Source organism: Impatiens glandulifera, chromosome 6 (genome assembly GCF_907164915.1).
Source record: "Impatiens glandulifera chromosome 6, dImpGla2.1, whole genome shotgun sequence".
NCBI classification, from domain to species: Eukaryota; Viridiplantae; Streptophyta; class Magnoliopsida; order Ericales; family Balsaminaceae; genus Impatiens; species Impatiens glandulifera.
In genome coordinates this window covers 18,115,068-18,141,714 of record NC_061867.1, presented here as the reverse complement: position 1 = coordinate 18,141,714, position 26,647 = coordinate 18,115,068, and the positions used below count along the sequence as shown (strand labels likewise).

Genomic DNA, 26,647 nt, shown 5'->3' with positions numbered 1-26,647 from the left:
TTTGAGTTATTCTTTTTCTAGAAGGCTTACTAAGTTAGAATCTCTTTTAGCCAGTGACACGTAGTTAAAGTACACCTCAATGGGGCATGTAATATTTTCAACCTTTTATATGTTGCTACTATATTTAGTGTTGGACATTTTTTTCCATTTTTATTATAATATTTTATTTTCATGGGAGATGATAATATATTTGTTAATGATATTCATTTCTAAATAGAAATTATACATAAATGAAATAGAAATTTTAACAATAAAATGTAATTAAAACACAAATGAAATTGAATGTTTTGCAAACAAAAATATTGTGAAGTGATAGATAATAATTTAAAATTGGTCAAATTATATCATCCCAACATCTTTGTCTATTCATATGTTAATTATTAAAATATTTAGTTTATGTTTTTTAGTAAGATGATCTTGTGTTAAATGTATTATTATTTGGATTCAACCTAAGGTTAATATGATAAGTCACCGTGCTAGCCTCACATGACTTATACTATAATTGATAATTAAAAATGGTTCAAATTTTAAACTTATTAGCACTAGTGAATATTTATCTATATTTTCTAAAAAAATAAATAAAAAATAAGAATGTGGATTAGGGGTAATAAAATGATAAACTGCATTCTATTATCTATCTTTAACTAAACTTAGATTAATTTTTCTAAATTCCTAATTTATGGGTTGATTATAAGTTGAACTAGATTGGATATGGATAAACTCAAACTAAATTTTCACTTTTTAAACATAATAAATTTACTTAACTAATTTTTCCGTATTCACCGTCTTTATATATATATTATTGGTTTTAATATGTTTGATTTCATTTAATACCTTTTTAACTCTTTAACTCATTTAATAGATTTTTGACTCAATTAATATATTTGTGATCAATTTAAGATTTCTTTTACCTATTTAACATGTTTTATACATTTGGATAGGTTTCATATTTGTTTAAACTTTTTAATAAGATTTTGACCTATTCAGCTTATTTTTAAGGGAATGGACATTCAAGCCAAATTAAAATAACTTGCTAAAACTAGTAATTAGAATTTTGTATGAATTTTGAGTTAATTCCTCACATGATCACCAAATATATAGATAATAGATTGCATAATTCATTCTAAAAATTATTAATATAATTAAATAAAAATACTTAATCTTTATAAAAATAGTATATAAAATCCACTCAATCCCAATCAAAACATCTCTGTCAATCATATCACATATATAACCCAAACTGAATTATTCAAAAAAAATAAAAGTTTTGGATGAATTATAATATTTATGCTCATTATTCAACTCCACTATATGGAATAGGCATGTTATAGTCATTACAAATTTTTGTTTTACTAATTTGATAATATCTTTAGATTAAGATAATTTTCTCAGTTAAAAACACTCAATTTATATTATCTATTTCAAAACAAATAATGATAAGATGATAAAATATTATCACAACAAAAATATTAAACTAAATTCAAATTTAAAATTTAAAATTTAAAATTTAAAATTTAAAATTTAAAATATTAAAATGAAAACTAAAGAACTTTAAATATTATTTATTGTATCTAGAAGAATGATAAAAAAAAAATATTTATATTATATTTTAAATTTATTTTAAAATAAGCTATTTTTATATTTCAACAAATTTTTCATTTGAAAATTATAAGAAATAAACTCAATTTTTTCGTTGACCTATTGACACATGTATGAAAAATATTTCTCATAAATTCCTTTTATTACTTTGTATTATTTAAGATTAAAAATGTCATTAAAACTATAGAAACACATCATTATAACAAAAGAGATGAAACTTCAAATTAACATAAAATGTCTTAACAAATTATTCTCGAACATTTCTCAGAAGTTGTCGAAGCAATCCTTTAGTCTCCGAATCATCCTGAAAAAAAATCATTCATATTAGTTCTAAAAATATTGTAATTTTTCTCCTTAATATCCTATTTAGTCTCGTACAATAAATATGAACTTACATAAAAATAACTTGCAAATAGAATATTGTCTCTTAGCACAATTGGGAGACAACCCATCAAAACTCCACGGGCTCTGCAACAATCAAATTTATTTAAAAAATTAAATCAAATTATATTAATTACAAAACAAAACAAAATGACAATAAATGTACATTTGGTGCTCAGACAGACGAAGATAACATCGAACAACATGTTTGAGCAAACGAGGCGAAGGTTGTTCAACCGTAACCATAATCTCCAAATGTCTAGCCAATTCAAAGAAACGACCAGACGTCGCACAAATATAATTGAGGCCAGAATTATCGAGCAGAATCTTTTGAACAATAAATGTCGTGACAGTCCTCGACAACTCTGTTCCTATTTTCATCGCAGATAAGCAGAATGGCATTATCTCGGATTGGATAAGGAAATCAATAACCTTAGGATCATGAACCTAACCAAATATTAAAAGAATAAGAAAATTTCTAAACAAAACATTATGTAACCTTACAAAAACCAAATTATAGTTAATGTACCTTGACCATGGCACTTATCACGCCCAAGCTAGTGAGTCTCAAGTACTCGAAAGGCCTTAAATTGCTTTTGGTATCGAGAAATGGATACAGATACGCAGGAATGTTAGCTGCAATTACAAAATTTATTAAAGAACTAATCAGAAATGATGTTAAGAAAGAATCAAACTTGAGAAAGCAATATATATAGATACCATCTATAAATAAATTTCTTGTATGTTTGTGCGAAGCTACACATTGGAGGAGTGCAACTACATTACATATTCGAGCAGATTTAGATGAAGTAAGAGTAGGAGGTGATAGTGCAGGGTAAATAGCCATGATTTCCTGTAAAAAAAATTGAGTTTATCTATTGTGAAAAACCTCAAAGAAAAGATTTGAATAAGAAGAAGTACCTGCAAGAAAACAACCATAATACCAACAGAATGCCACAACATTAGAGCCAAATCTTGAAACTGTTCCCTCTTCTAAACATACAAACAAGATAAAGACAGATCATGGGTTAATCTTCAATCAAACTAAACAACAACAAAACTGGATAACAAAAGTAAAAGTAAAAGATGAACCTTGGCCAACTCAGAAAGAGCGTTCTCTCTAAGACGAGGATTGATAATATCCTTTACCAATCTCTCAGCTAACTGCATTTTCCTCCGATCATTCTCTCCTTCACCGGGAATGGAGCTGGTACTGCCGGATGCGGCGTTCACAGAGAAAGAGTGAGGTAAATTGGCCATGGAAGGAGCTGCAAGCAAAAGGGAAAACAAACAAATAATAATCTGAATTATTTCTCTCTCTCTTCTTGATTATGTTCAAGTTGCTGGTAATGAAGTTCAATGGATTCATCTTATATATATACAGAAGAAGAAGAACAGAACACAATCCATTTAATTCATAAACCATAACACGTGCCCAAGTTTGTTTATGTTATAAAGTTACTTTTTAATATTTTTTTTTATTTATAATTTGACCATGCATATCTCTAGTCATCTTTTCCCAATTAAAATTCAATTCAAAAATATCTTCAAATTTAAAATTTAAAATTATATATATTTAATTTAAAAATATCTGAAAATTAAAAATTAAAAATTAAAAATTATATATATATATATATATTTATATTATTTATAGAGATTATTTTACAAAGAATTCATACAATGGGATAAAAATAGAGTCATTTAGGTGTAGTTATCAAAATATGACAACCAAACAATCTAGCTTAAAATACGGGAGATTTAACAAGGCCGTGTGAATTTTATATGACGTGAATTTACTTTATTTGGTAGAAAATTTATTTTCTATATTAAAATATATTTTTTTTAACAACATAAAACGCGTCACGCGATATGATATTATTTTTTTAATACTTAGAACGTGACATACGCAATATACGTTACATTTTTTATATTTATTTGTTTATTGTTTTAAATTTTTTACTTTATTTTATCATTTTAGACAAATGTAATTCATGTATTAAAATATATTTTTATCTTAAGTTTACACATAAATATTTTAATATAGGATAAGTTCTTTTGAGAAATTTGATGAAATGACCTAATAATACCTCATTTTGGGAAATGACTAGCGTCCCATAAATTTTGCAAAAATGATATTTTCCCTATTTTATGACGAAAATACTATGTTGCGTGACGCGGTGGAACCCTAATTATTTATTATAAATTCTCATTTTTTCATTTCTTTATTCTCCGTTCTCTCATTTCTGTACTTTCTCTCTAAACCCTAAGAGAACGAAGAACAACGAACGACAAACAACCCTCGCGAACGGCGAACAGCGAACGACGAACATCGAACATAACGACCGACAAAACTCGTTCTAATATCATGTGATTAATTGTGTTCTTATTTCCATTATAGCTGAATTGAATGTTTTGTGTTTATTTTAACAGATTCGAGACTTGATTCATGTGAGACGAGCGAGTTGCTGAATTGAATGGATTTGACAGATGGTCATATTGATGCACTTTGTAAGTTGTTGGTTGAATGCAGATGATGATGAGGTTGGATGCGGTCACACATTGATTCGGTCCCATCTTGCGACGACAAGTTCGTCTCACGGCGATAAGCTTGTCTCGCGACGGCAAGCTCGTCTTGCGATGGCAAGTTTATCCCGTGACGATAAACTTGTTTCGCGATAGAAAACTCGTCTTGTGACGGAAAGATCCTCTCGCGATGGTCGGTCGCATCTCGCGATGGAAGGAAAAGAGGCATGCGTTTCTACATGAACCAACTCTATTTATAAGTATGACATGATAAAATATATCATATTTCTTCACTCTATTGCGTCTTGTCTCTCTCTAGCCTATACTCATCTTCACTAATGCCTGCCTCGACAAATTTTTTGGCTCGTCTTCTCATTCCTTCATCGTCTTCATTAATTAGGTTAGTTTAGTTTTTAGTTTAGGGTTTATGTTTAGGGTTTAGCAAAAGTTGACCGCGTCTCGCGGCAGTATATGTTTAGTGTTTAGCCAAAGTTGATTGCGTCTTGCGACGGTTTATGTTTAGGGTTTAGCCAAAGTTAGTTTTGACTATTGTATTTGTTCTTACTGTTGTATTTTTTGTTAAAGGTTTTTACCTACATTTTTGTTGTTCCTTTTGTAGATGGAAGAAACTACCATTCCTGATTTTCCTGGTAGGATTTCTTGGAAATGCACCCTCAACCTTAAGAAGATAGGTGACAAGTTGGATAAAATGGATCTTATATAGAGGGCTCTAAATACTCAATTCAAGTATTTATTTAGAGCCTCGGACTTGCTGTCCTTAGGAACAATATTCTATCAGATGCTGCTTATGAAGGTAAGGTCAAACTCGAAGGAGATGATTTTCATGGTGAATGGGGAGGAACTGGTTTTTGGTATGAAGAAGTATGTCATGGTTACAGGCCTTAACTTCGACAGATTTCGTGTGGTGAACGAAGAAGATCAATGCTGAGGTGTCCACCTTTGTGGATTAAATATTTTAACAGGAAAATGATTGCACGAATGAACGACTTTGAGTCTTATTTTATGTCATGCACTTATAAGGAATATATATGGAAGATGGGGCTGGTATTCCTAATTTGTTAGTACCTCTTTGTATTTGACCCATGGAGGATTTTACTTGTCAAAATCCTCCACATGGTGGAAGACGTGGAAGCTTTCCTCCGATTTCTATGGGGAAAGGTGTCCTTTAGAGCCACCCTAAAGGGTGTTAGCAAGGACATGAAAAATCTCAAGTCTCTATATCTTGCCAAGAAGGAGGCGGGATGGAATAGTGATTATTTTGTTTATAACGTTTATGAGTTCGCACTAGCATTACAAGTGTGGACCTATGAGGTCATCAAAAGTTTTGTCCCTAAATTCGCCAGAAGGAATGAGCTTAAGGAGCCTTTACGTTCAAGGATATTAGTCTATTATTCCAACAAGAAGAACACCATTCGGGAGATAAATTATGCCCTTTAGAGCACGGATGTGACTAAGATGGAAAAGTCCTCCATGGAGAAGAGCTTGTATAGTGAGGTGGACTTTGAACAAATAAACAATTCTATTGATGATTTGTTTGAGGGACTGACATATTGGGGGAAGATGATCAAGGATGAAGATGAAGATGAAGATGAAGAACATATTCCCAAACCTACCAATAAGAAGAGAAAGGCTGAAGATGAAGATGAAGATACTACTCGCAAACCTTCCAAGAAGAAGAGAAAGCTTGAATATGATGTAGAATCTACTCCCAAATATTCCAACAGGAGGAAACTTTCCAAAAGTCTTACTCCTCCACGTAGTCCCCCCACCGTGACGTCAAAACCTAGATCACATGCACCTATTGTTGGATGTAAATGTGATCAGCTGAAGAGGGATATCAAAGAGATGAAAAGAGACATAATGGTCATCAAAGAAAATCAACACAATCACCATATTAATATGAGAAATATAGTTCTTAATATGGTCAACCAGATGGCCAACCATGTGACCAATCAGATACCCATAATATTAGCTAAACTAGATAAGGAGGAGAATAAGAAGAAGAAGAGGAAGGAATTTCATGAGAAGAAGAAGAAAAAAGAGGAGAAAAGGATGAGGTAGAGAATGAGGAGAAATATTTTTTATAAGGGTCTTCTTTCGCGAGACAAGCGTGCCATCACGAGACGCGACCAGCCTTCACGTCTCGTGAATCACCATATTCATATGAGAAAGATGGTTCTTAGTATGGTCAACCAGATGGCCAGCCATGTGACCAACCAAATGGCCATATTATTAGCCAAACTAGATAGGGAGGAGGAGAAGAAGAAGAAGGAATTTCGTGAGAAGAAGAAGAAAGAGAAGAAGGAGGAGGTAGAGAATGAGGAGAAGAAATTTGATAAGGGCGTGCAGTCGCGAGATGAGTGTGTCGTTGCGAGACGCGGACGATCATCGCGTCTCGTGAATCACCATATTCATATGAGAAAGATGGTTCTTAGTATGGTCAACTAGATGACCAACCAGATGGCCATATTATTTGCCAAAATAGATAAGGAGAAGGAGAAGAAGAAGAGGAAAGAATTTCATGAGAAGAAGAAGGAGATGAAGGAGGGGAAGAAATTTGATAAGGGTGTACCGTTGCGAGACGAGTGTGTCGTCTTGAGACACGACCGACCATCATGTCTCACGACGACATGCTCGTCTTGCGACAACACCATTGAAGTCATGCAATTATTCATCTTCAATGGTTCCGTCGCGAGACTAGCGTGCTGTTGCGTATCGCGACCATACTATTTGCGACTAACTAGAATGTTTTTCCATTTTGTAGGAGATAGAGTTGAAGATGAAGGTTGATGATGAGAAGGAGAATGAAGATAGGGAGATGATGAATGAGAAGGTTGATGATGAGAAAGAGAATGAAGATGAGAAGGTTGATGATGAGAAGGAGAATGGAGATGAGGAGATAAAGATGAAGACTGAGAAGGTAAACAATCATGAGAAGGAGAATGAGAACTTAGAAGATGAAGAGATGAAGGTGAAGAATGAGAAGGTTGTTGAGGAGAAGGAGAATGAGGATAAGAAGAATGAGACATTAGAATATGAGAAGATAGAGGAGAAGGAGAATGAGGAGAAGAATGAGAAGGAGAATGAGGAGGAGAATGAAATGGTGTTCATCGAATATGTGCGACAAAAGAAGAAGAAGAAGCAAGAGAAGGAGAAGGAGAAGGAGAAAGAGAAGGAGGATGATTTCAAAGAATTCAATACTCCTCCTCCTAAAGTAACATTTGGGCGAAATAGGAGGATCAAGAAGTCGAAGATAAATGACTCGTTCACCAACCCTTCAAGAAAATAGGCAAAGACAAATGATCCATTAATAGTCAATCCCCTTCACAATTTTGAAAATGATCTGCTGGTTGAATTGCAAACATGGATGAAAGATCCAACAACCGACAAGAAAGAAAAGAATGTAATTACTTGCCTTACAGACAAAGCACTCTTTACTAGAATTCTAAAAAGGTCCACCTAGCTCGAAGATGCGATAAGTCGTGCAATTCATCTTTAATGTTATGGTCGTGTCTTGCGACGACACGATCATCTCGCGACGGCACACTCATTATAAATAGTTAGATTGTATATTGAATGTTTTCCATTGTGTAGGAAATCGATTCCTTCTGCTACCTTTTGTGAAAATAAATTTCCCTATATCCAAAGACATATAAGAACAATTTCTCAATAGGGGATTGTATGCTCGGAGTTAGGTTCAAACTACAGTACCCATTCTTTATTGTAAATCCTAACAAGTATGACATTGAATATTTTATGGAGTATTACTGAGGTTCTGAAGATAGATTTGTGGTTGAATAAAAAGTAGTTGATGATATATGTCCCACTGAACCTCGGTAACCAACATTGGGTACTATGCGTTGTTCGTCTATAAGAGTGGCAGATCGACGTATATAACTATGATACCACAGTTTATAATAATATTGATTCATTCATGAAACCAATGTGTGAAATGTGACCGTATATACTTAGTAAGGAAACCTTTTCTTCCTGAAAATTAAGGTTTCCTAAGCTAAGCTTCGACGCCATGAAATACAAAAGACTTCCACACACACACAAGTCCGGAAAGCAACCAAGAGTGGGGATTGTGGTACCTTTATGCTTATGTATCTGAAATACTTGACTACTAACCTAGGTATAGATAATGTGACCTCATATGAAATGGGTTTTTGGAGAAAGAAGTGGGCAGTTAGGTTATTCCATCAAATTATATAACCATAGTTGTATTTTGTAATCCCATATTGATGTAATGTTTTTGTAATCCCATTAATCTTTATCAAACCTTTATTCTTTATTCTATAATCCAAAGTTGATGTAATGTTAATATTTTTACATAATATTTTTGTGAAGTCACATTTATCATTCATAAACCAAATCAACAACACAATGCACAAGAATAAAACATATTAAAAGAATAACTAACTTTATATAACTTAAAAAGAAGTTCAATTATTCATCTTCAATGGTATGTTCGCGTCTCGCGACCATACTTTAAAGAAGTGAAATTATTCATTAGGTTGCGTCTCGCGATCAGTCGGTTGCATCTCACGATGGGTCGTTCGTGTCTCGCGATGGATAGGTCACGTTTTGCGATGGGTAGGTCGCATCTCGCGATGAGTTGGTCGCATCTCGCAACGACACGATCGTCTCGTTTTCTCTATCTTGTACAGTCATCTCACTTATTTATAAAGACATATTTGATGCGTAATTAATTAATAAATCATGTTTGATCAAGTGAAATGAATACTTGATATTAAAATTTGTCACAATAACATGTTAAGTAAGTGATATGATAATAAAATGTTAATAAAAATGTGAATCAAATAATGAACCATAACGCCCACTATATGTAATACAAACTTTACCATTGTAGACTTAAAGATAACCTTCAATGTAAAACCATTGCACGTATGTGTAATACAAACTTTACCTCTATTCATAAAGAAAAGAAACATAAAAATAAGTAATTTTAACCTATGAACCATAAAGAAGTGTAATTATTCATTAGCCAACGAACCATAACATACACTAGTTCATTTTATCTCAATCTCAAACCACCAAGTCATAAAAAGAATACAACAAATTATTTGTCTCAACCCACAAACACACACATCATCATGTTGTTACAATAAATTTATTCACAATCAATAGAAGAATAAAGAATTAATCAAGTTCAAGCTAAAGGCTCATACTGTTGAGATGATGATTCTTTTGTAGTAGATGGTGCAGGCATCACTACTTTGCATGTTGCCTAGTTATGTATTTGACCACCACATGAGTTGCATCGTCTCGGGACCTTACGGACCTCACCTTGGGATGACCTATGCTTTGTTATTGTCCGCCATTTCTTAACCTTAACAGGTGGTTTAGGCACACACGTTGTTTGATAATTTCGGGAATATCTCAATCGTCTTCATCACAAACAGGATAACATGTTTTCGCATATGCATTCAACCACGATTCAGTTAAGTAATGCCTTGAGAAGAAGTCATAAGCAACCAAATTTTGGTGACGGGCAACAGTTAGGTCATGCGTATAAGGAAGACTGGATACTTCAAATACCCTACAAGTGCAGGTCATGTCTTTGAAATTGACTTTAAAATGGGACTCATTGTCATGCACAGAAAACTCGAATTGGTTAAGTAGGGAAACGTTATAGAATCTGGCCTTCTCGAATTGCTCACATAATAATTCATAATTTGGAGATAAGCATTCTTGGTTGTTGGACACTTTTTCTCTTCTATCATGAAACCAATATTGTATTGTGTATCTTAAATAGTCAGGCATTGTTGTAATGGGATACTTTCTGGCATTGTGTATCTACTCAGACTATTAAAACTCTCAACATAGTTTCTTGTGAGTTGATTGTATCGCTTACCAGGAAAAAAATCTCTACTCCATCTTTGGAACCCAATTTCTTATAAATAGGCAGAAATCATGTGGTCCTTAACCCTGATCTTGTCAAAATGCCAATAAAAGTTGGTGAATGTGTACGCACGAGAAGCCAAATCAAACTTTGTGTGACAGTTATCAGTTTTGGATTTGGCCATAATATTCATTTTTATGTGATATGTGCATGCACTATGGTTTGCTTCTGGAAAAACTACACATAAGGTATTGGCGATGCTTGGGTGTCTATCGGATACAAAGACAAGATCATCAACTAATCCAATTGCATCTCTTAGTTTTTGCATGAAATAAGTACAGGAGTTGTTATTCTCTAAATCAACAACTCCGAATGCAATAGGATATAGTTGTTAATTCGCATCCAATGCTATAGCCACCAATAGTTGACCTCCCACATATTGCTTAAGAAAATTGGCATCAACGCACAATACATGACGGTGACAGGTTTTAAAACCTCTAATTGAGACGCCTAGGGACATGAACATATACCTGAAGTGGTTGAGCTCATCTGTTTGGATGTCTGTTATGGTACCCGGATTATTCTTCTCCAACATGTAAAGGTATGATGGCAATTTTTCATAGTTATCCTCTAGATTTCCTCGCACCGCCATTAAAGCTTTTTCCCTTGACCTTCAAGCCTTATTATAAGTCATATTTATCCCATAACTTTTTTGTATGTCTTCAACTATTTTCTTAGGCATGTGGTCATGGTGATGGTCCATGTACTTACTCTTCATGCACTCCCCAATAACTCATGATGGTGTTTGCATTTCTTTCTCTTGCCTCGTCATAATTAAGCATGTGTGATGTTGGCCGAATTTATGAATCTCAAACATCTCAGATAATTTACCTTTCACAGCACGTAAACTCCACTTTCATTTCTCATCCACACATTTCACATACCAAAGATATTTTTCGAATCTTCACTATGAATTCAAAATGATTGAAGTTGGGGAAGTTTCTTTTGCTAATCTTCACTTTCACTCGCATCATCTTCGGATGTGGAATTCTTATCGTGCCAAAAACAACAGCGACGACACTCTCGTCTCGCGACCATACCATTAATAATGAATAATTGCATTACTTCAATGGTATGGTCGCATCTCGCAACGACACGCTCGTCTCAAAACGACTCCTCATTCTAATAGTATTATTTATCCATTCATTATTTTCAATTACAACTGAAGTATTTGTTTTATATAATGGAGAGTGAAAAATTGTTGATGGTACAAGGTCTTTTGATGCAAATTCATGCAAAACTTTTGATTTACCCCAAAATACTACATTTGCCAAATTATTTGATATCATTTATGATATACTTAACGTGCAAAAATCTACATATGATTTAGTGTTTCAAGTCAAGTATAATGTTTCGTGTATGCGAAATCCTCCCCCTATTGTTATTTCAATGTGGGATTCTTTGCTAATTGTGAGAAAAGTTTCTTTGCTAATTGTGAGTGAAAGTTTCTTAGTATATAAAAGAAACTTTTCTCACAATTAGCAAAGAATCCCACATTGAAATATGATGGATGTTGGGGAAGTTTCTTAGTGTATACAACAAATTCTCCCCTCTTTAGTTTATTTCACTCAATACTTCTATCTCTTCTTCCTTATTAATTGATAGCCTTAGTGCTTGGAGACATAGACAACATTTTGGCAAAACTCCGTTATTAAATTCTATTAGGGTGTTCTTTTGTTTGTTTCTTTTTTATTCTGTCAGATTTTTCTCAACAAGTGGTATTAGAGCTAAAGGTTTGTCTTTGGCATGGCGGTTGAGTCTTCAAAAGGGGCATCACACCGGTAAAAAATGCATAATTGCCGAGAAATATTTCTGAGAGCGAAAAAATGCTCTCGGTGAGATTTATTTTATGGAGAGCAAAGTGTTGCTCTCGGCAAAAATCATATTATTTTCGAGGGCAAAGGAGTGCCCTTGGTGAAATTATTATTTTTTTTCTTTTTCCGCGTTCCTCTTTCTTCCTCGGCCTTCTCTTTTTTTCACTCTTCTTCCTTTCTCTCTCTCTCTCTTCCTTTCTTCCTCCTCTCCTCATTTCATTAAACAACTCCTCTCTCCAACGTCCTCAATTTCCTCTCTCCCTATCCTCCTTTCATTCCAACAATATCAAACCCTCAATCTCCTCTTCTCCAACGTCCGATCTATCTCATCTCTCTCTTTTCCTTCACCCGTTGTGGATCTCCTCTTCTCCAACATCCGATCGATCTCCGATCTCTCTTCTCCTTCTCCTTCTCCTTCATCGGTCGTGGATCTCCTCTTCTCCAACATCCGATCTCCGATCTTTCTTCTCTTTAATTAGTTGTGGATCTCTTCTCTCTCTTCTCCTTCATCGGTCGTGGATGTCTTCTTCTCCAACTATATTTACTCGGTTATTCAATAGATTTACTCGTTTATTGAATAGATCTATTCGGTTATTGAATAGATTTACTTCAATGATATCTATTTGATTATAGCTACTTTGTTTAGTAAAGGGTGAGTGATAAGTGTTGGACAGAGAAGAAGACGAATCAATGGAGATGATTTGATTTGAGAAATGGCTATTTTAGGGTTTGAAGATTATATTGATACAAAGATGTAAGAAAATAGTCAAAATCTCTTTTCTTTTTCTTTTTCTTTTTCTTTTTCATAGTTTGGTGTGTGTTTGTTTGAAGATTGATTGTTGATTTAGCAAATGAATTGTTTTTCTTTGATTTATTAATCCTACTATGGTGTTATCTGAAATGTTTCTGGATTTGCAGATGGAGAGTTTGATACTAGCCATGGTTTGTTCGGATCTGTCTTTGGATTAGATTTGGAGCTTTCTGCTTCTGCCCAAATCGAAGCTTTTATGGTTTCAAATTTTTTTCTGAAAGACTCTAAATATCACCGAGAGCAGTGGCTTTGCTCTCTTAAAAAAAAATAATTATCTCTGAGAACCTTTTATGCCCTCGCAAACACATTTTTTCTTTTCACCGACAGTTATATCACCGAGACTCCGCGAGAGCATTTATCGTTTTTGGTGAACAATATCATCGAAGGCATAAGGCATTTCTCCGAGGGTGTTTTCTCTCCCTAAAACTCAATTTTCTACTATAGTTAACTCCTTCATCATCTTGGACGAGGACATCAATGTCGAAATTGTAGTTTGCGGTGAAAATCTTTGATGGAATTGGACATTTCGGCATGTGGCAATGTGAGGTTCTAGATTGTATTTTTCAGTAGGGTTTAGATGTTACTATTGAGGTCGAAAAGCCAGATGGTATAGAAGAAAAAGAAAGGAGTATCATGAATCGATTGTCGTGTGGAACAATTCGGTTGTTCCTGTCTAGAGAGCAAAAGTATGTCGTGAAGAACGGAACTTCTGCATAGAAACTATGGCAAGCATTGGAGGATATATTTTTTAAGAAGAGTGGTCAGGATAAGTTCCTTATGAAGAATCGGTTGTTCCGGTTTGATTACCAATCAGGTACTACCATGAATGAACACATCATTAAGTTTAATTAGTTACTAGCAGATCTATTGAATCTTGATGTAAAATTTGAAAATGAAGATCTCGCTTTGATGTTGTTATCGTCCCTTCCTAATGAATTTGAACATTTAGAAACAACGTTACTTCATGGGAAGGGAAATGTTTCTCTTGATGTTGTAAGTTTTGCTTTATATAGTCATGAATTGAGAAATAGTGACAAAAAGAAAAACAAATTAGCTAGAGAATATGAAGCATTTGAAGCTTTGGTGGTCAGGGGCTGTCAACAAAGCAAATCAAAGGGGGAGGAGGAAGATCCAAAAGTAGAGTTGCCAAAGATGAATGTGCTTTATGTCGTGAGAAATGACATTAGAAGATTAACTGCCCAAAATTAAAGAAAAAAGAGAAAGATTCTGAAGATGGAAATGTTGCAAAAAATAGAGATGATGCAGATTCAGAATCCTCTTTGTCGATATCACAGACAACATCACATTCTGATACATGGATATTTGACAAAGCCTGCACTTATCATATGTCACCAGTTCAAAAGTGGTTCTTTGACTTTAAGGAACTAGATGGGATAGTTGTTTACATAGGAAATTCTAATCAATGTAAAATAAAAGGGATAGGTTCAATCAAGTTGAGAAATGATGACGGATCCACTAGAATTATTAGAGATGTTCGATAAATACCGAATATGAAAAAAATCTCATTTCTTTGGGGGCCTTGAAGTAAAATGGCCTACATGTGAAATTGGAAAACGGAATTCTTAAAGTAATTTATGGATCTCTAGTGATGTTGAAAGATATCAGGAAAAGTAATAATTTGTATTACTATCAAATTAGTACAGTTAATGGGACAACATGTGTATTTTAAGATAATCTCTAGAGCTCTAGTGATGTTGAAAGATATCAGGAAAAGTAATAATTTGTTTTACTATCAAGATAGTACAGTTAATGGGCAACAGGTGTATCAACTTTCCGAGAGCAGTAAGGAATTAGAGGCAACAAAGCTATGACATATGCAATTGGGACACGCTAGTGAGAAATCTATGCAAACTCTTGTCAAGCAAAGATTGTTGAATGGTACAAAAGTTTGTAAATTAGATTTTTGTGAAATTGTGTTCTGAGAAAATAAATGCGAGTAAAATTTGGCATTGCTATTCATAACACCGAGGGTATTTTGGACTATGTGCACGTAAATGTCCATGGACCTGTTAAGACCCCATCTCTTGAAGGTAGACATTACTTTGTTACTTTTGTTGATGATTTTTCTAGAATAGTATGGGTATTTACTAAGAAGAACAAAGATGAAGTGTTTGAGATTTTTTGTAAATAGAAAACTCAAGTTGAAAACGAGATAGGAAGAAATATCAAAATTCTCTGAACTAATAATAGTGGAGAATACAAGAATGATCCATTCCAGAAGTTATGCCAAGAATGTGACATTGTTCGACACTTCATAGTTAGAAAAATACCACAATAGAATGGAGTATCGGAACGTATGAAAAAAACATTGATGGAGAAATTTTGATGTATGTTGTCTAATGTTGGGTTAGACAGGAAATTTTGTGCAGAAAATGTGTCATACGCTAAACATCTGGTAAATTGTCTACCATCATCTGCAATTGGTGACAAGACTCCATTAGAGGTATGAACTAGAAAACCTACAACTGATTATAAATCTTTGCATATTTTTAGTTCTACAACATATTATCATTTAGTTGAACCAAAGTTAGATCCACGAAGAAAGAAAGCTTTTTTTTATTGGATTTACTACTAGAGTTAAAGAATTTCGCCTCTAGTGTTTGGATGCAAAGAAAATCATTATCAGTAGAGATGTTACTTTTGACAATTATTCAATGTTAAATAAGGTAACACTAGACAAGATTTATTATACCCCGCAACAAGTGGATTTTGAGAAGATAAAGATAAGCCTATATATAAGTGACTCTCCAACGATGGACGAAGAGTCAAATGAGGAAGAGGTTCCGACCCAAGAACCTTCACAATAATGTGAATCAATTGTTGTGAACATACAATATGGGTTATTCAAAAACCAGTTTGGTTTGTTGACATGGCGGCCTATGAACTTCTAGTTATAGATGATGTTCCATCCACTTTTTTAGATGTCAGTCGAAGTAATGAAAATGGAAAAAGGAAAGATTTTATGGAAGATGAGATGAAATCTCTTCAGAAAATTGAGACATGCAAGTTGACGCATCTATAAAAATGGAAGAAGACAATTAGTTGTAAATGGATATTTTCTAAGAAAAAAGGATTTCCTGAAAAAATTTGATATTCTCTACAAAGCAAAAGTGGTAGTTAAAGAGTACGCTCAAAAGGAAGGAAGTGATTATAATGAGGTACTTTCTCCTATTGTTAAACACTCTTCCATTAGAATGTTGTTGGCCTTGTTAGCGTAGATGAATTTGAAGCTAGCTCAACTAGATGTGAAGACCGCGGACATACACGGTCATTTGAAAGAGGAATCTACATTTATCAACTAGATAGATTAAAAGTTGCTGATAAAAAAATTGGGGTTGCAAGTTGAACAAATTATTGTACGGGTTGAAGTAATTGTCGAGAAAATGGTACAAGCAACTTGACAAGTTTATGATGGAGCACAAATACACAAGAACCAGATTCAATTCATGTGTGTATTTGATCAAACTGCAAGATGAGTCTTATATTTATTTACTCTTGTACGTTGAAGATATGTTGATAGCATCAAAGAGCCAATATGAAATTGACAAATTGAAGGTTCAATTGGGTAAGGAGTTCGAGATGAAAGACATGGGAAAAAACAAATCTAAACATTGTTTAGATTTGGTAAACATCTTCCACGTTTGAGTCGGCGCTGAAGAGCCAATTGGAAACACTTAAGAACTATTTTTTAATAATGAAGATTTGTATTGAATATTGTGTCAAGGTGGAGATTTGTTGTTTTTGGCACAATTAGAATTCCACATTAGAAAATGATGGGAGTGAGAGAAGTTTCTTAATATATAAAATAAAATTTTCTCACAATTAGACTAGAATCTCACATCGGAAGATGATGGGAGTTGGGGAAGTTTCTTAGTGTATAAAAGAAACTCCCACATCTTTGATTTATTGCACTCAATACTTGTATATCTTCTTCCTTATTAATTTATAGTCTTAGTTCTCGGAGACGTATGCAACATTTTGGCCGAACTCCGTTATCAAATTCTATTAATTAGTTCTTTCGTTTGTTTTTTCTTTTATTCGGTCAGGTTTTTCCCAACAGTCGCAAGACGAGCGTGCTGTCGCTAACCGCGACCATACCATTGAAGTCATGCAATTATTTATTATTAATGGTATGGTCGCGAGACGAGCGTGTCGTCGCGAGACGTGACAATACCATTTATAATGAACAATTGTATCTATCAAGAAACAAACAACTATACATAAACAAAACAAAACAAACAACTATGCCATGCTATCAAAACTATATAAACACCAAACAATGGTCGAGGAAGAAAAGAATAGAAGTATACTAGTTGCCTCCATCGTGCCCGTGCTCATGGCTGTGTTGTTGTGTCCGAAATGAGCACCATCGTCTCGATCGCTAATGGTTGTCTTCACTGTTGTGTGGTTGTCATCGTCGTTGTGTGTTAAGGTTTGAGTTTAGAGAGAAAGAGGAGAAGACCGGAAAGAGAGAGAAAGGGGAAGAATGAAATGAGAAGAAAAAAAAGAGAAATTATAATAAATATTAATGGTATTCTTGACTTTTCATAGGTCATCCCGTCTCATCACGCGACGCTGATGCGACGTAGATGCGACGCATCGTCGCGTGACGTGAAGGGGTATATTCGTCTGAATTGTCATTTTTGCAAGGTTTGTGGTCATTTCCCAAAAAGAGGACATTATTAGGATCATTTCATTAAATTCTCCATTCTCTTAGAGCGGTTTAAAAGTTAAAAAAAAAATAGCTATTCAAATTTTAAGTTTTATTGTGTGATTTCTATTCAGATCCTCTATATTGATAACATTTGATGATTCATGACAATTCTCTCACCCAAACACTTTAAGTGAAAAAAAATCCATACTTTATGGTTTAAATAATTTGTATTTGAATAAATATTTTTGTGTGAATAAGCTCTCTTTATTTTACATATTCATGAATGATATTTCTCAAGACATTTCATAATTTTTTTTCATTATAATTATATTAACCACAAAATAATATTTTAAGAAGACTGCAACCAAATAAATCAATATATATATAACATCAAATAAATTGTATATTTATTTTTACATTAAAGGTTAATTATATTGTATTTGTGAGGCAGAGGGATGCAATGTCTTGCTTGGATAATTGTCACCAGCATATTTTATACATGTTCCTATCAAAACATAAAGCAAAGAGTTTATACATGTGATAAAAAGATTGTTTTTTACAAAGAGTTCATATAATGCGATAAAAATATAGTCATCTAAGCATTGTTATAAAAATATGACAACCAAATGAGCTAGCTTAAAATACAAGAGAATTAACATGGCCGCGTGATTGTTGTATGACGTGAATTTTACTTTATTTGGTAGAAAATTTATTATCAAGATTAAAATACAATTTTTTTGAACGACATATAATGTGTCACACGAATATGATATTATTTTTTTAATACTTAGAACATGACATACGCACTATACGTTATATTTTTTAAACTTATTTGTTTATTATTTTAAATTTTTACTTTATTTTACCATTTTAGACAAATGTATTTCATGTATTAAAATATATTTATTTTAAGATTACACATAAATGTTTAAATTTAGCATTGGTTCTTGTATAGCAGTTTCAAAATCTAAAAAAGATTAGCTATTAAATTTCTAAGTTTTATTGTGTGATTTTCATTTTCAGTTCCTCTATTGATAACATTTGCCAATTCATGACAATTCTCTCATCTAAACACATTCTAAGTGTAAAAATCTTTTTTTTTTATACTTTTTGGTTTAAATAATTTTGTTCATTTGACACTTGTAAGAAATAAGCTCAATACACATTCATGAATGATATTTCTCAAGACATTCCATAATTTTTTTCATTAAAATTATATTAACCACAAATGCCAAGAGACTAATAACATTTTAGAACACTACAACCAAATAAACCACCTCATATATAATATCAAACAAATTGTAAAATTTATTTATTTATTTTTACATTAAAGGCTAATCATATTGTATTTATTTATTTTTACATTATGTTTTGTTCCTATCAAAACATAAGTTGAAGCAATGTAATCAAACATTCCAGTTGCTATATTGTTAGAACTAGAACTAGAACTGGAGAGAATTTATACATTAGGAAAAGAAGAAGAAGATGCAACCTTTCTCTACAACAAAAGATCGAATCGATTCCTCTTGATGATCAAATGACCCAACACCACACCACACCACACCACAAGGTGAGGCTGATCGAGCAGTTTTCACTTATATCCTCAAAATTCGTGTCAGTTTGTACACCTGAAGGAAACAACATAAATGGATCATCATTCTAAACGTTTTCAAATCTGGGAATTCGAAAAAAGCAGCAGAACACAGACCTGTGCGGTTCTATTGGGTAGTGGGATTTCCAAACAGTTTCGACAACCATCCGCCCTGCAATGCCAAATCATCAGCACATAAAATAGATTATTACCTTAACATAAATTACAAAAGTACGTCATTCGGGTAAAAAACCTTTTATTAATGGTTCTCTGTATATATCGCTGCTCTCCAATTACATCTTCACCACCATATTTGTTATCATCTGAATTCAATATGATCTGCCACCAATATAAACAACAATTACTTAGGATCAAGCCAAGTAAAATATAAAGCAGTTAAAAAAAGTACAGTAATTATTATCTACAACTTACTTTATATTCTCCAGCTTCTACCACACCCACTGTGTAGTTCTCATAAGAGTTTGTGGGATGGAAATTGAATAAAAAGATATAGGGGCCTCTTGAGAAGGATATAACCTGTGGATGGATGGACATTTAATAAATAAATTACTTAAATTTACCATATTTTTTAATTCAGAGTAAAAAGAATATAAAAAAAAAGTAAGTAAATAACCATGGTTTCGTCATTGACATGGTGAATATCAGGAGAACCTCTAGAAATAACATTTTCAGTTTTATCCATCTCCATCATATCCTATAACAAATCATTAATTAATTCAATTATATATCAGAAATTTGGGTATACAAAACCGTTATTTATTTTAATTGATAGGTTCATCTTGCACCTTATCAAATAGAAACAATTCTCGATGCCTTTCATTTTTTTCCAACAGATCCCATTGACGGTTAGCAAGCGAAAATGAGTATTTGTTAGCCTGCATGGGAAACTCCACCCTCTGGGAAACAATTAAAAACCATCAGTCATAAGAAAAAATAAGTAAAAAGAAAATTCGAGTTTTTTAAACCCCACTTCTGGATGGCCGAATTCATTGCCCATGAAGTTCAGGTAAGCATGACCGCCGATGGTAAAGGTAATCAACCTGATAATCTTAAATTGCAAAAGAAGCCGACATTTAGTAGATGAAACAAAATAAGAACATGCATAACTAACTAAGTAGGAACACACTACCACCTTGTGCAGTGAAAATCCTCTGATCAATTCCTTGTCTGAAGAATATTTCATGGATTCACCAAATAGAATCTCTGCGAATGACTCCCCACCCGATATGGACTGTTACATTATAAAACTGTTAGCTTTATGGAAATGAAGATCGAAGCATCTCTATTAATTATTCTCCTATGACAAAATGACGACACCTGGTTATGATTCTCCGCATACAAAAGCATTTTATCGGCATTTTTTCCACCAGCTGTCAACACTTTCACCATCTAGAACAAAATAAAAGCAACAGCAATGAAATATCAAACACAATTTTCCGATGACATCAATAAATATATGAAACCTTAGTCATGCTCCATTGATGATCAGGAACGTTCTTGAGGAACTGCAACCACATATCAGTTGCAGAGATATTCACAAAGTAATCAAACCCTAATCCACCTTGAAAAGTTGGTTCACATAATCCAGGAAAAAGTGTTGCCTGTACAAAAAAGAAGTAAATCTCATTCCCTTTTTCTATTAAAACCGACGTGTTTATTGATACTTACATCTTCCGCAATTGTTATCACATTAGGATGAATAGCGTGCAATATGTCATTTGCTAGAATTAGATACAACAGAGCATCCCTGTCAACGTATTGGTTACAATACCTGCATCAATGAACATCATGTCATTTAAATGAATAAATTCTTCAAAGAAAATAACAGAACATAATAGCTTGTTTGATGTAAGGTTTTAGGAAATAATCTGGGTTATCTGAATAAAAAATCTTGTTTGATTAAAATGTGGGTTATTTGGATTAAATGACAAAATAATCATTGTATTTAACAGTTTAAATGTTATGAAAGTTTAAGTAGAAGGTAATTTGGTATGTTGGTTGATCATTTGAATGAGTGAATGTATGCAATGTAATGAAGAAATTGATCCTTACTCTTCCATGTCGCCGGTAAAAGTAGCGAAGCCATTGTGTGTGTAGATCATTGATGACAACGAATGAAAATTGAATCCATCAATGCGATATTCCGTCACCCACCTACCAATATACAAGTTAGGTTAAAAGACACCAATATATATTTCATCAATCAACTTAAGTTTTTTTATAAATTAAAACAGATTATTGGCTTGGCAAATCTTTATGCTATGTATAATTTTACCAATTCAGATTCGAGAGAAGAAACTGCAGCACGTCAATGTCCCCGTACTTGAACATTTTTGTACCCCAATGTTTGTGGTGCCCTCGTTTACCTATTATTCAGTCAAAAATAGCTTAAAAACATTAATATAACAGAAAGATTACATATTTAAAGATCCTGAAATGTTTACCTGTATGAAAATAGCAGTCATTCGAACCATCAAAAAGTGACAAACCAACCATCTCATCTGCCGCTGCATATGAATGGACAATTTCTAGAAAAACTAGCAGTCCTTGTCCTAGAAAATGAAAGAGTAACAATAATAGTTAAATTAAATTTTAATCTATACAGAAACAATTCAACAATAACCGACTAATCAATAACCATGAGCCTCGTCAACCAAGCTCTTGAAATCATCTGGTGTGCCATATCGGCTGCTAGTAGCAAAGAAATTTGTCACCTGCATAGACATTGAGGTATCAAAGACAGTGGGCAAATTTAAACTTCAAGCTAAATTAAATAAATACTAATCAGAAACTTATCATTAGGCTAATACATTCTAGATTTATAGAGTGTATAGACGAAGCTATCAAAAGATGAATTGAAAGACTCAAAGCAAATTCCAACCGGAACAAGGAAAAGAAGGAATTGAAGATAGCTAAATCAATACTCTATAAAGAGATGCGAAGATTGCACAATAGTGTTAACTATGACGGAAAAAATATGAAAATGCCTGCCATTGTTGGGGAATCCATATTCAAAGTGGATTTGAGCAGTTTCGAAAACATTGAACTAGTGCAATAAGCATTCAATATGATCTTGACATTCACGGTTGTTAGCCCAGATCATTGGAACTTTTGGGTTCCCAAGATAAAAAAGAAACAGTATAAGAGCTTGTTTGATGTTGAGTTATTTGTAATTTTTCCAAAATAACTCATTATCTAATCATCAATCACTTCATCAGTCAAATTATTTCAATCATCCACAAAAATACCAACCAAATTATCACTCATTTTTTATAAAATTAAATATTAAATACAAAACGATGTTTTAGTAATTTAACCCAAATGATCTAAAATAATCCACTTTTATAATTCTTTTTTTTTCAAATAGCCCTACATCGAACAAGCGCTAAGTAGAACCATGGCTTAAAACTCACTCTGTAGCCAACAGTGTAATAATCTTTGTGCTCAACTACTCCAATCAATTGAATAGCATTGTATCCAGCTTCTTTTATATGAGGAAGGACCTACAATGAAGAAAGCAAAAATATTCATTATTATGATACGAGTATTGGATCATTCCAAAACAAATTATCACGACAGTTCCCCACCTTCTGTGTGAAATCATTGAACGAGGCGATTTTGGGATCAGAACCACTAATTCCTACATGACATTCATATATCCGCAAAGATTTGGGAACAACTGGTGGGCTATGCTTCCACTTATGTGCAGATTCAGGAGGAGGTTCCCAATGGACAGCAAATGCTTGTTTTCCCGCACCCTCTAACAAAATATCGCAAGTAATTTAACAATTAAATAATGCATAAGCTCCAAATTTTCACAACTAAGGATAAACTAAACAAACCTGGGACAACATAAGTAGCCCAAGCAGGAACACGTTCCAAAGGCCCATCTGAAGTCTGAAAATAAACCCTATATTTGCTTCCATGAGGAATTCCAGGAGTATATTTTTCAAGCCAAGCTTTCCTCCCTTTACGAGTCTCTAACCAATATGGAAGAGGAGGCTTCTTAGCACGAAACTTTGCAGCTGAAACAGGATCATTCACTATGTTCAAAAGATCGTGTTGTTTTCCATCGTCAATCACATCATACGCAGGTAAGTGGTCGGGAGGACTGTGTTTGTTTTGTTCTTTCCATTCCTTGTATCTAGTTTCAGCATCAGGGATATCTCCCAATTCTTCTTCTGTTTGAGGCCCGTTTGGGCCAAACATTTTCTCGTATAATTTTGTCACAAGCTCGTAACGATTTTTTATATAGCGGTCTTCTCCAGGTTCCCAGTAATCATCATTTGCTTTCTGGAATATTTCTTCAGCAGTTGCTCCATTGTCACCTTTATCATAGTCATCTACATAATTATATTGCTGAAAATATAACCTGTCTGGTTCTTGTCCATCTCTCAGTTTATCTTCAAGGATAACAAACCAATACCCATAATCGTCATGTCCAAAATGACCCTCTCTAGCAGAGTTCTCAGTTGGAGACCATTCGTTAAAATCACCAACCAAAGAGCAATAGCGAGCACCTGTAATCAAAATGTAACAGTTTAAAGAAATCGCTAATTTTAAACATCGAAGCATTGAGCTGTAAGAAAAAACCTGGTGCCCAGTCCATGTAATCCACACGGTGTTGCACATTCCGGTGCATGCCAACATATTGAAATCTACAAAGAAAAATCTATCAAATAATCCCTCAGTTTTCAATTAAACCTTGATCATTATCTATACTAACCCAGAAGCCAATTGACTCAGATTCAGGAAGCGAGTAAAGATTTCAGTTCTGAGGTCTATCAACTGCTTATACCTGAATACAATTCAGATTATCTCTTGTTGATTCCAAAACAAACCCATTTAACAAGAAAAGAAAGTACCTTTCTCGCAGAAATTGTGCGAACAGCTTGTGGGTAATGCCGTTCTTGGTGAGAAACCCAGTTGGGTCAACTCCCTTCTCGTCGTCAAGAGCAAGTCTCTTGTACGCCGCCTGTTTATGTTGTCGGTTTGGTTGTTCCGTTTCTCTATGTTTCCGCTGTTGATATTGGTCGGCGGAAGAACATTTCACCTTCATGGTCCTGCGGATGAAGACGAGTCGGCGGTGAGGGTTACTACTGCTGTTCGGGGAAGAAGTGTTGAATGAGAAGATTGGAAGTATCAGTGAAGCCATTGTTAACCGAAGACGGTGGCTGGATTAGAGGAGGGAAAGGTTTAAGAGCTGTAGTGTATACACTGAACAAATAAGGCGGGCAAGCGATTATCGCGGACCTTGTCGCTGGTTTGGAAATGCAAACGCGACAAGGCGATTATCCGACAAATTTGGCAATGGGTTTTTAATGTAATAAATCATACAAATTATGTATATTTATTCGAAAAATGTCATATATAATTTTTTTTAACCCAAATCAGTACAATTTGGAGATATCTTCAATTCTTATTTGATACTCTGCCCTTTTATTCAACACTCTAAACTTCTAGCTATATTAGGCGATCTCAATTTAGAAATATTTCTTCCTTGAGTACCTAAATTTATAATCTTCTTTACCGCGGCTATATTTTATAAGTTATGACGCATTTATAAACAAAATCGAGCCTAATCTGATTTGAATTTTGAAGTTATATGCGGCCTTATCTGAGAACACAATAATTCAGAAATCGAGAACGTCTCTAGATCGTTATCAGTGTAGAAATCGGTGACAGATTGATAACAAATGAAAAATGAACTCTGAAAGATAGAAATTGTAAAAAAAAAAAAAAAAAAAAAAAAAAAAAAAAAACCTCGAATATGCTGCCCACACCATGTCCTAATGCATATCCCAATATTCAATATTCAAAAATCTTCAAAAATCTTCTCCATTTATGAAAAGATTTTCTCTCTATATAATTTTAAAGTGATTTAAAGATTAAGACATGTATTGTGAGATAGTATCAGCAAATTTAGCTCAGTTGGGCAATAGGTTGGATAAATACGAACCAACATGATATTTATACGGAACGACACGATACGATATTATTTTACTTAAGTCTTAGGTTGACACGATACAAGCACGAGACGACACAATCATAACACGATTATGAGTTTATACGATCGTAACACGGTTACGAGTCGACACGGACACAACACGAGTATAGACACAACACAAGTATAGACACGACACGAACACGCGTATACACACGAAACCACATAAACACAATTAGTCACATTACCTAAACTGTCACATTAACCTTCTATAAACCTATTACAATTTTATTCAATTAATAAATTATTTAATTTTATAAATTTAATATTTATAATTAAAATTAAACGTACTAAAATTTAATATTAAAATAAAATATTAACTTAATAATATAAATAAATAAAAAATTATATGAATAGAAATGTGAGTATATTAATAACTCTTTTTGATATTATTTTTATTAATTACTTATTAATTTTAAATTATTTATAATTTTAATTATTATTAATACATTAAATAATAAATATATGATAATAATTTAAATTTTAATAATATTATAATACATTTATAATATCTACTCACTTTTCCCATTTTCTTACTCAAACTACCCACATTTACATTAATATTATCAAATTAGCACGTCTCTCACTTTCTCCTAGTAATTGATCACATATTTAATTATTTATTATCATACCATTTTAAAAAATCTTAAATCACTCTAAAATTTTATAAGTTAATAAGAAACTTTATCAAACAAAAATATATAATTTATAAAATAAAAATATTAAATTAATTTTATTAATTAAATAAAATTCTAATTTATAAAATTAATATTAATTAAAAAAATACAATAGAGAATAGTTATAAAAATATTTTATAACCTAAAAAATTTCAAACTACTTTTAATTATATTAAATAAAAAATTAATAATATATCAATTTCAATAATTTTTTCCTAAAAAAATATTTATTTACAATAACGAATGATTATATATCACTAAATCAATTAAAATATATTAAATCACTCTAAAAATTTTAAAGTTAATAAAACATTTTTTTTTTAAACTATATTTCATCATAAAAAAAATCTTCACTACTTTTAATTTTATATAATAATAAATATCATATATATCTAATAAAATAATTAAGTATAAATTCTTATCTAATATTTTAAAAATTATAAAATTTCACTAATTTTATATATTATTTTTTAATAATAAATTTATAACAACAAATTTAACTATTTTATTTGAATAATTATTTATATATTTTAAAGAACGTTTTAAATAATTGACCTTCAAATTATTATTTATGAAACTTTATGTTAAAATTTATATTTACACA

General features: G+C 32.8%; 3 protein-coding genes across 3 annotated transcripts; 1 reads left to right on the top strand and 2 right to left on the bottom strand.

Moving 5' to 3' along the window:
- Positions 1–2,109: 2,109 nt before the first annotated feature.
- LOC124942615 (CCR4-NOT transcription complex subunit 9-like) lies at positions 2,110–3,240 on the bottom strand. The gene is made up of 5 exons (XM_047483148.1): positions 3,073–3,240; positions 2,902–2,973; positions 2,701–2,833; positions 2,510–2,616; positions 2,110–2,427 (listed from the first exon to the last, which is right to left on the bottom strand). The coding sequence occupies exons 1-5, from the start codon at positions 3,238–3,240 to the stop codon at positions 2,110–2,112; spliced, it is 798 nt and encodes a 265-aa protein (XP_047339104.1).
- Positions 3,241–5,979: 2,739 nt separating this feature from the next.
- LOC124943294 (DNA ligase 1-like) lies at positions 5,980–13,792 on the top strand. The gene is made up of 5 exons (XM_047483829.1): positions 5,980–6,387; positions 7,289–7,788; positions 12,152–12,231; positions 13,183–13,274; positions 13,646–13,792. The coding sequence occupies exons 1-5, from the start codon at positions 5,980–5,982 to the stop codon at positions 13,790–13,792; spliced, it is 1,227 nt and encodes a 408-aa protein (XP_047339785.1).
- Positions 13,793–19,522: 5,730 nt separating this feature from the next.
- On the bottom strand, positions 19,523–24,654 carry LOC124941796 (1,4-alpha-glucan-branching enzyme 3, chloroplastic/amyloplastic). Its single transcript, XM_047482148.1, has 19 exons — positions 24,228–24,654; positions 24,089–24,160; positions 23,956–24,020; positions 23,205–23,882; positions 22,950–23,122; positions 22,776–22,865; positions 22,001–22,076; positions 21,807–21,914; positions 21,638–21,728; positions 21,415–21,516; positions 21,031–21,133; positions 20,826–20,963; positions 20,680–20,751; positions 20,495–20,593; positions 20,333–20,410; positions 20,148–20,258; positions 19,976–20,056; positions 19,774–19,878; positions 19,523–19,680 (listed from the first exon to the last, which is right to left on the bottom strand). Exons 1-19 carry the CDS (start codon positions 24,515–24,517, stop codon positions 19,555–19,557), a joined length of 2,658 nt encoding a protein of 885 aa, XP_047338104.1. The 5' UTR covers positions 24,518–24,654; the 3' UTR covers positions 19,523–19,554.
- Positions 24,655–26,647: the final 1,993 nt, after the last annotated feature.

Bases quoted from the DNA above. Each gene is read 5' to 3' on its own strand.
- LOC124942615 (XM_047483148.1), bottom strand. From the start codon at position 3,240: ATGGCCAATTTACCTCACTCTTTCTCTGTGAACGCCGCATCCGGCAGT. The intron at 2,617-2,700 runs GTATCTATATAT...TTGTAATTGCAG, and splicing joins AAGAAATTTATTTATAGATG to CTAACATTCCTGCGTATCTG. The intron at 2,428-2,509 runs GTACATTAACTA...ATATTTGGTTAG, and splicing joins TGATAAGTGCCATGGTCAAG to GTTCATGATCCTAAGGTTAT.
- LOC124943294 (XM_047483829.1), top strand. From the start codon at position 5,980: ATGGAAAAGTCCTCCATGGAGAAGAGCTTGTATAGTGAGGTGGACTTT. The intron at 7,789-12,151 runs GTTCACCAACCC...TTATTCTGTCAG, and splicing joins AAGTCGAAGATAAATGACTC to ATTTTTCTCAACAAGTGGTA. The intron at 12,232-13,182 runs GTAAAAAATGCA...CTGGATTTGCAG, and splicing joins TCAAAAGGGGCATCACACCG to ATGGAGAGTTTGATACTAGC.
- LOC124941796 (XM_047482148.1), bottom strand. From the start codon at position 24,517: ATGGCTTCACTGATACTTCCAATCTTCTCATTCAACACTTCTTCCCCG. The intron at 20,964-21,030 runs GTAAGTATCAAT...TTTTTTGTACAG, and splicing joins TGATAACAATTGCGGAAGAT to GCAACACTTTTTCCTGGATT. The intron at 20,752-20,825 runs GTTTCATATATT...ATTTTGTTCTAG, and splicing joins ATCAATGGAGCATGACTAAG to ATGGTGAAAGTGTTGACAGC.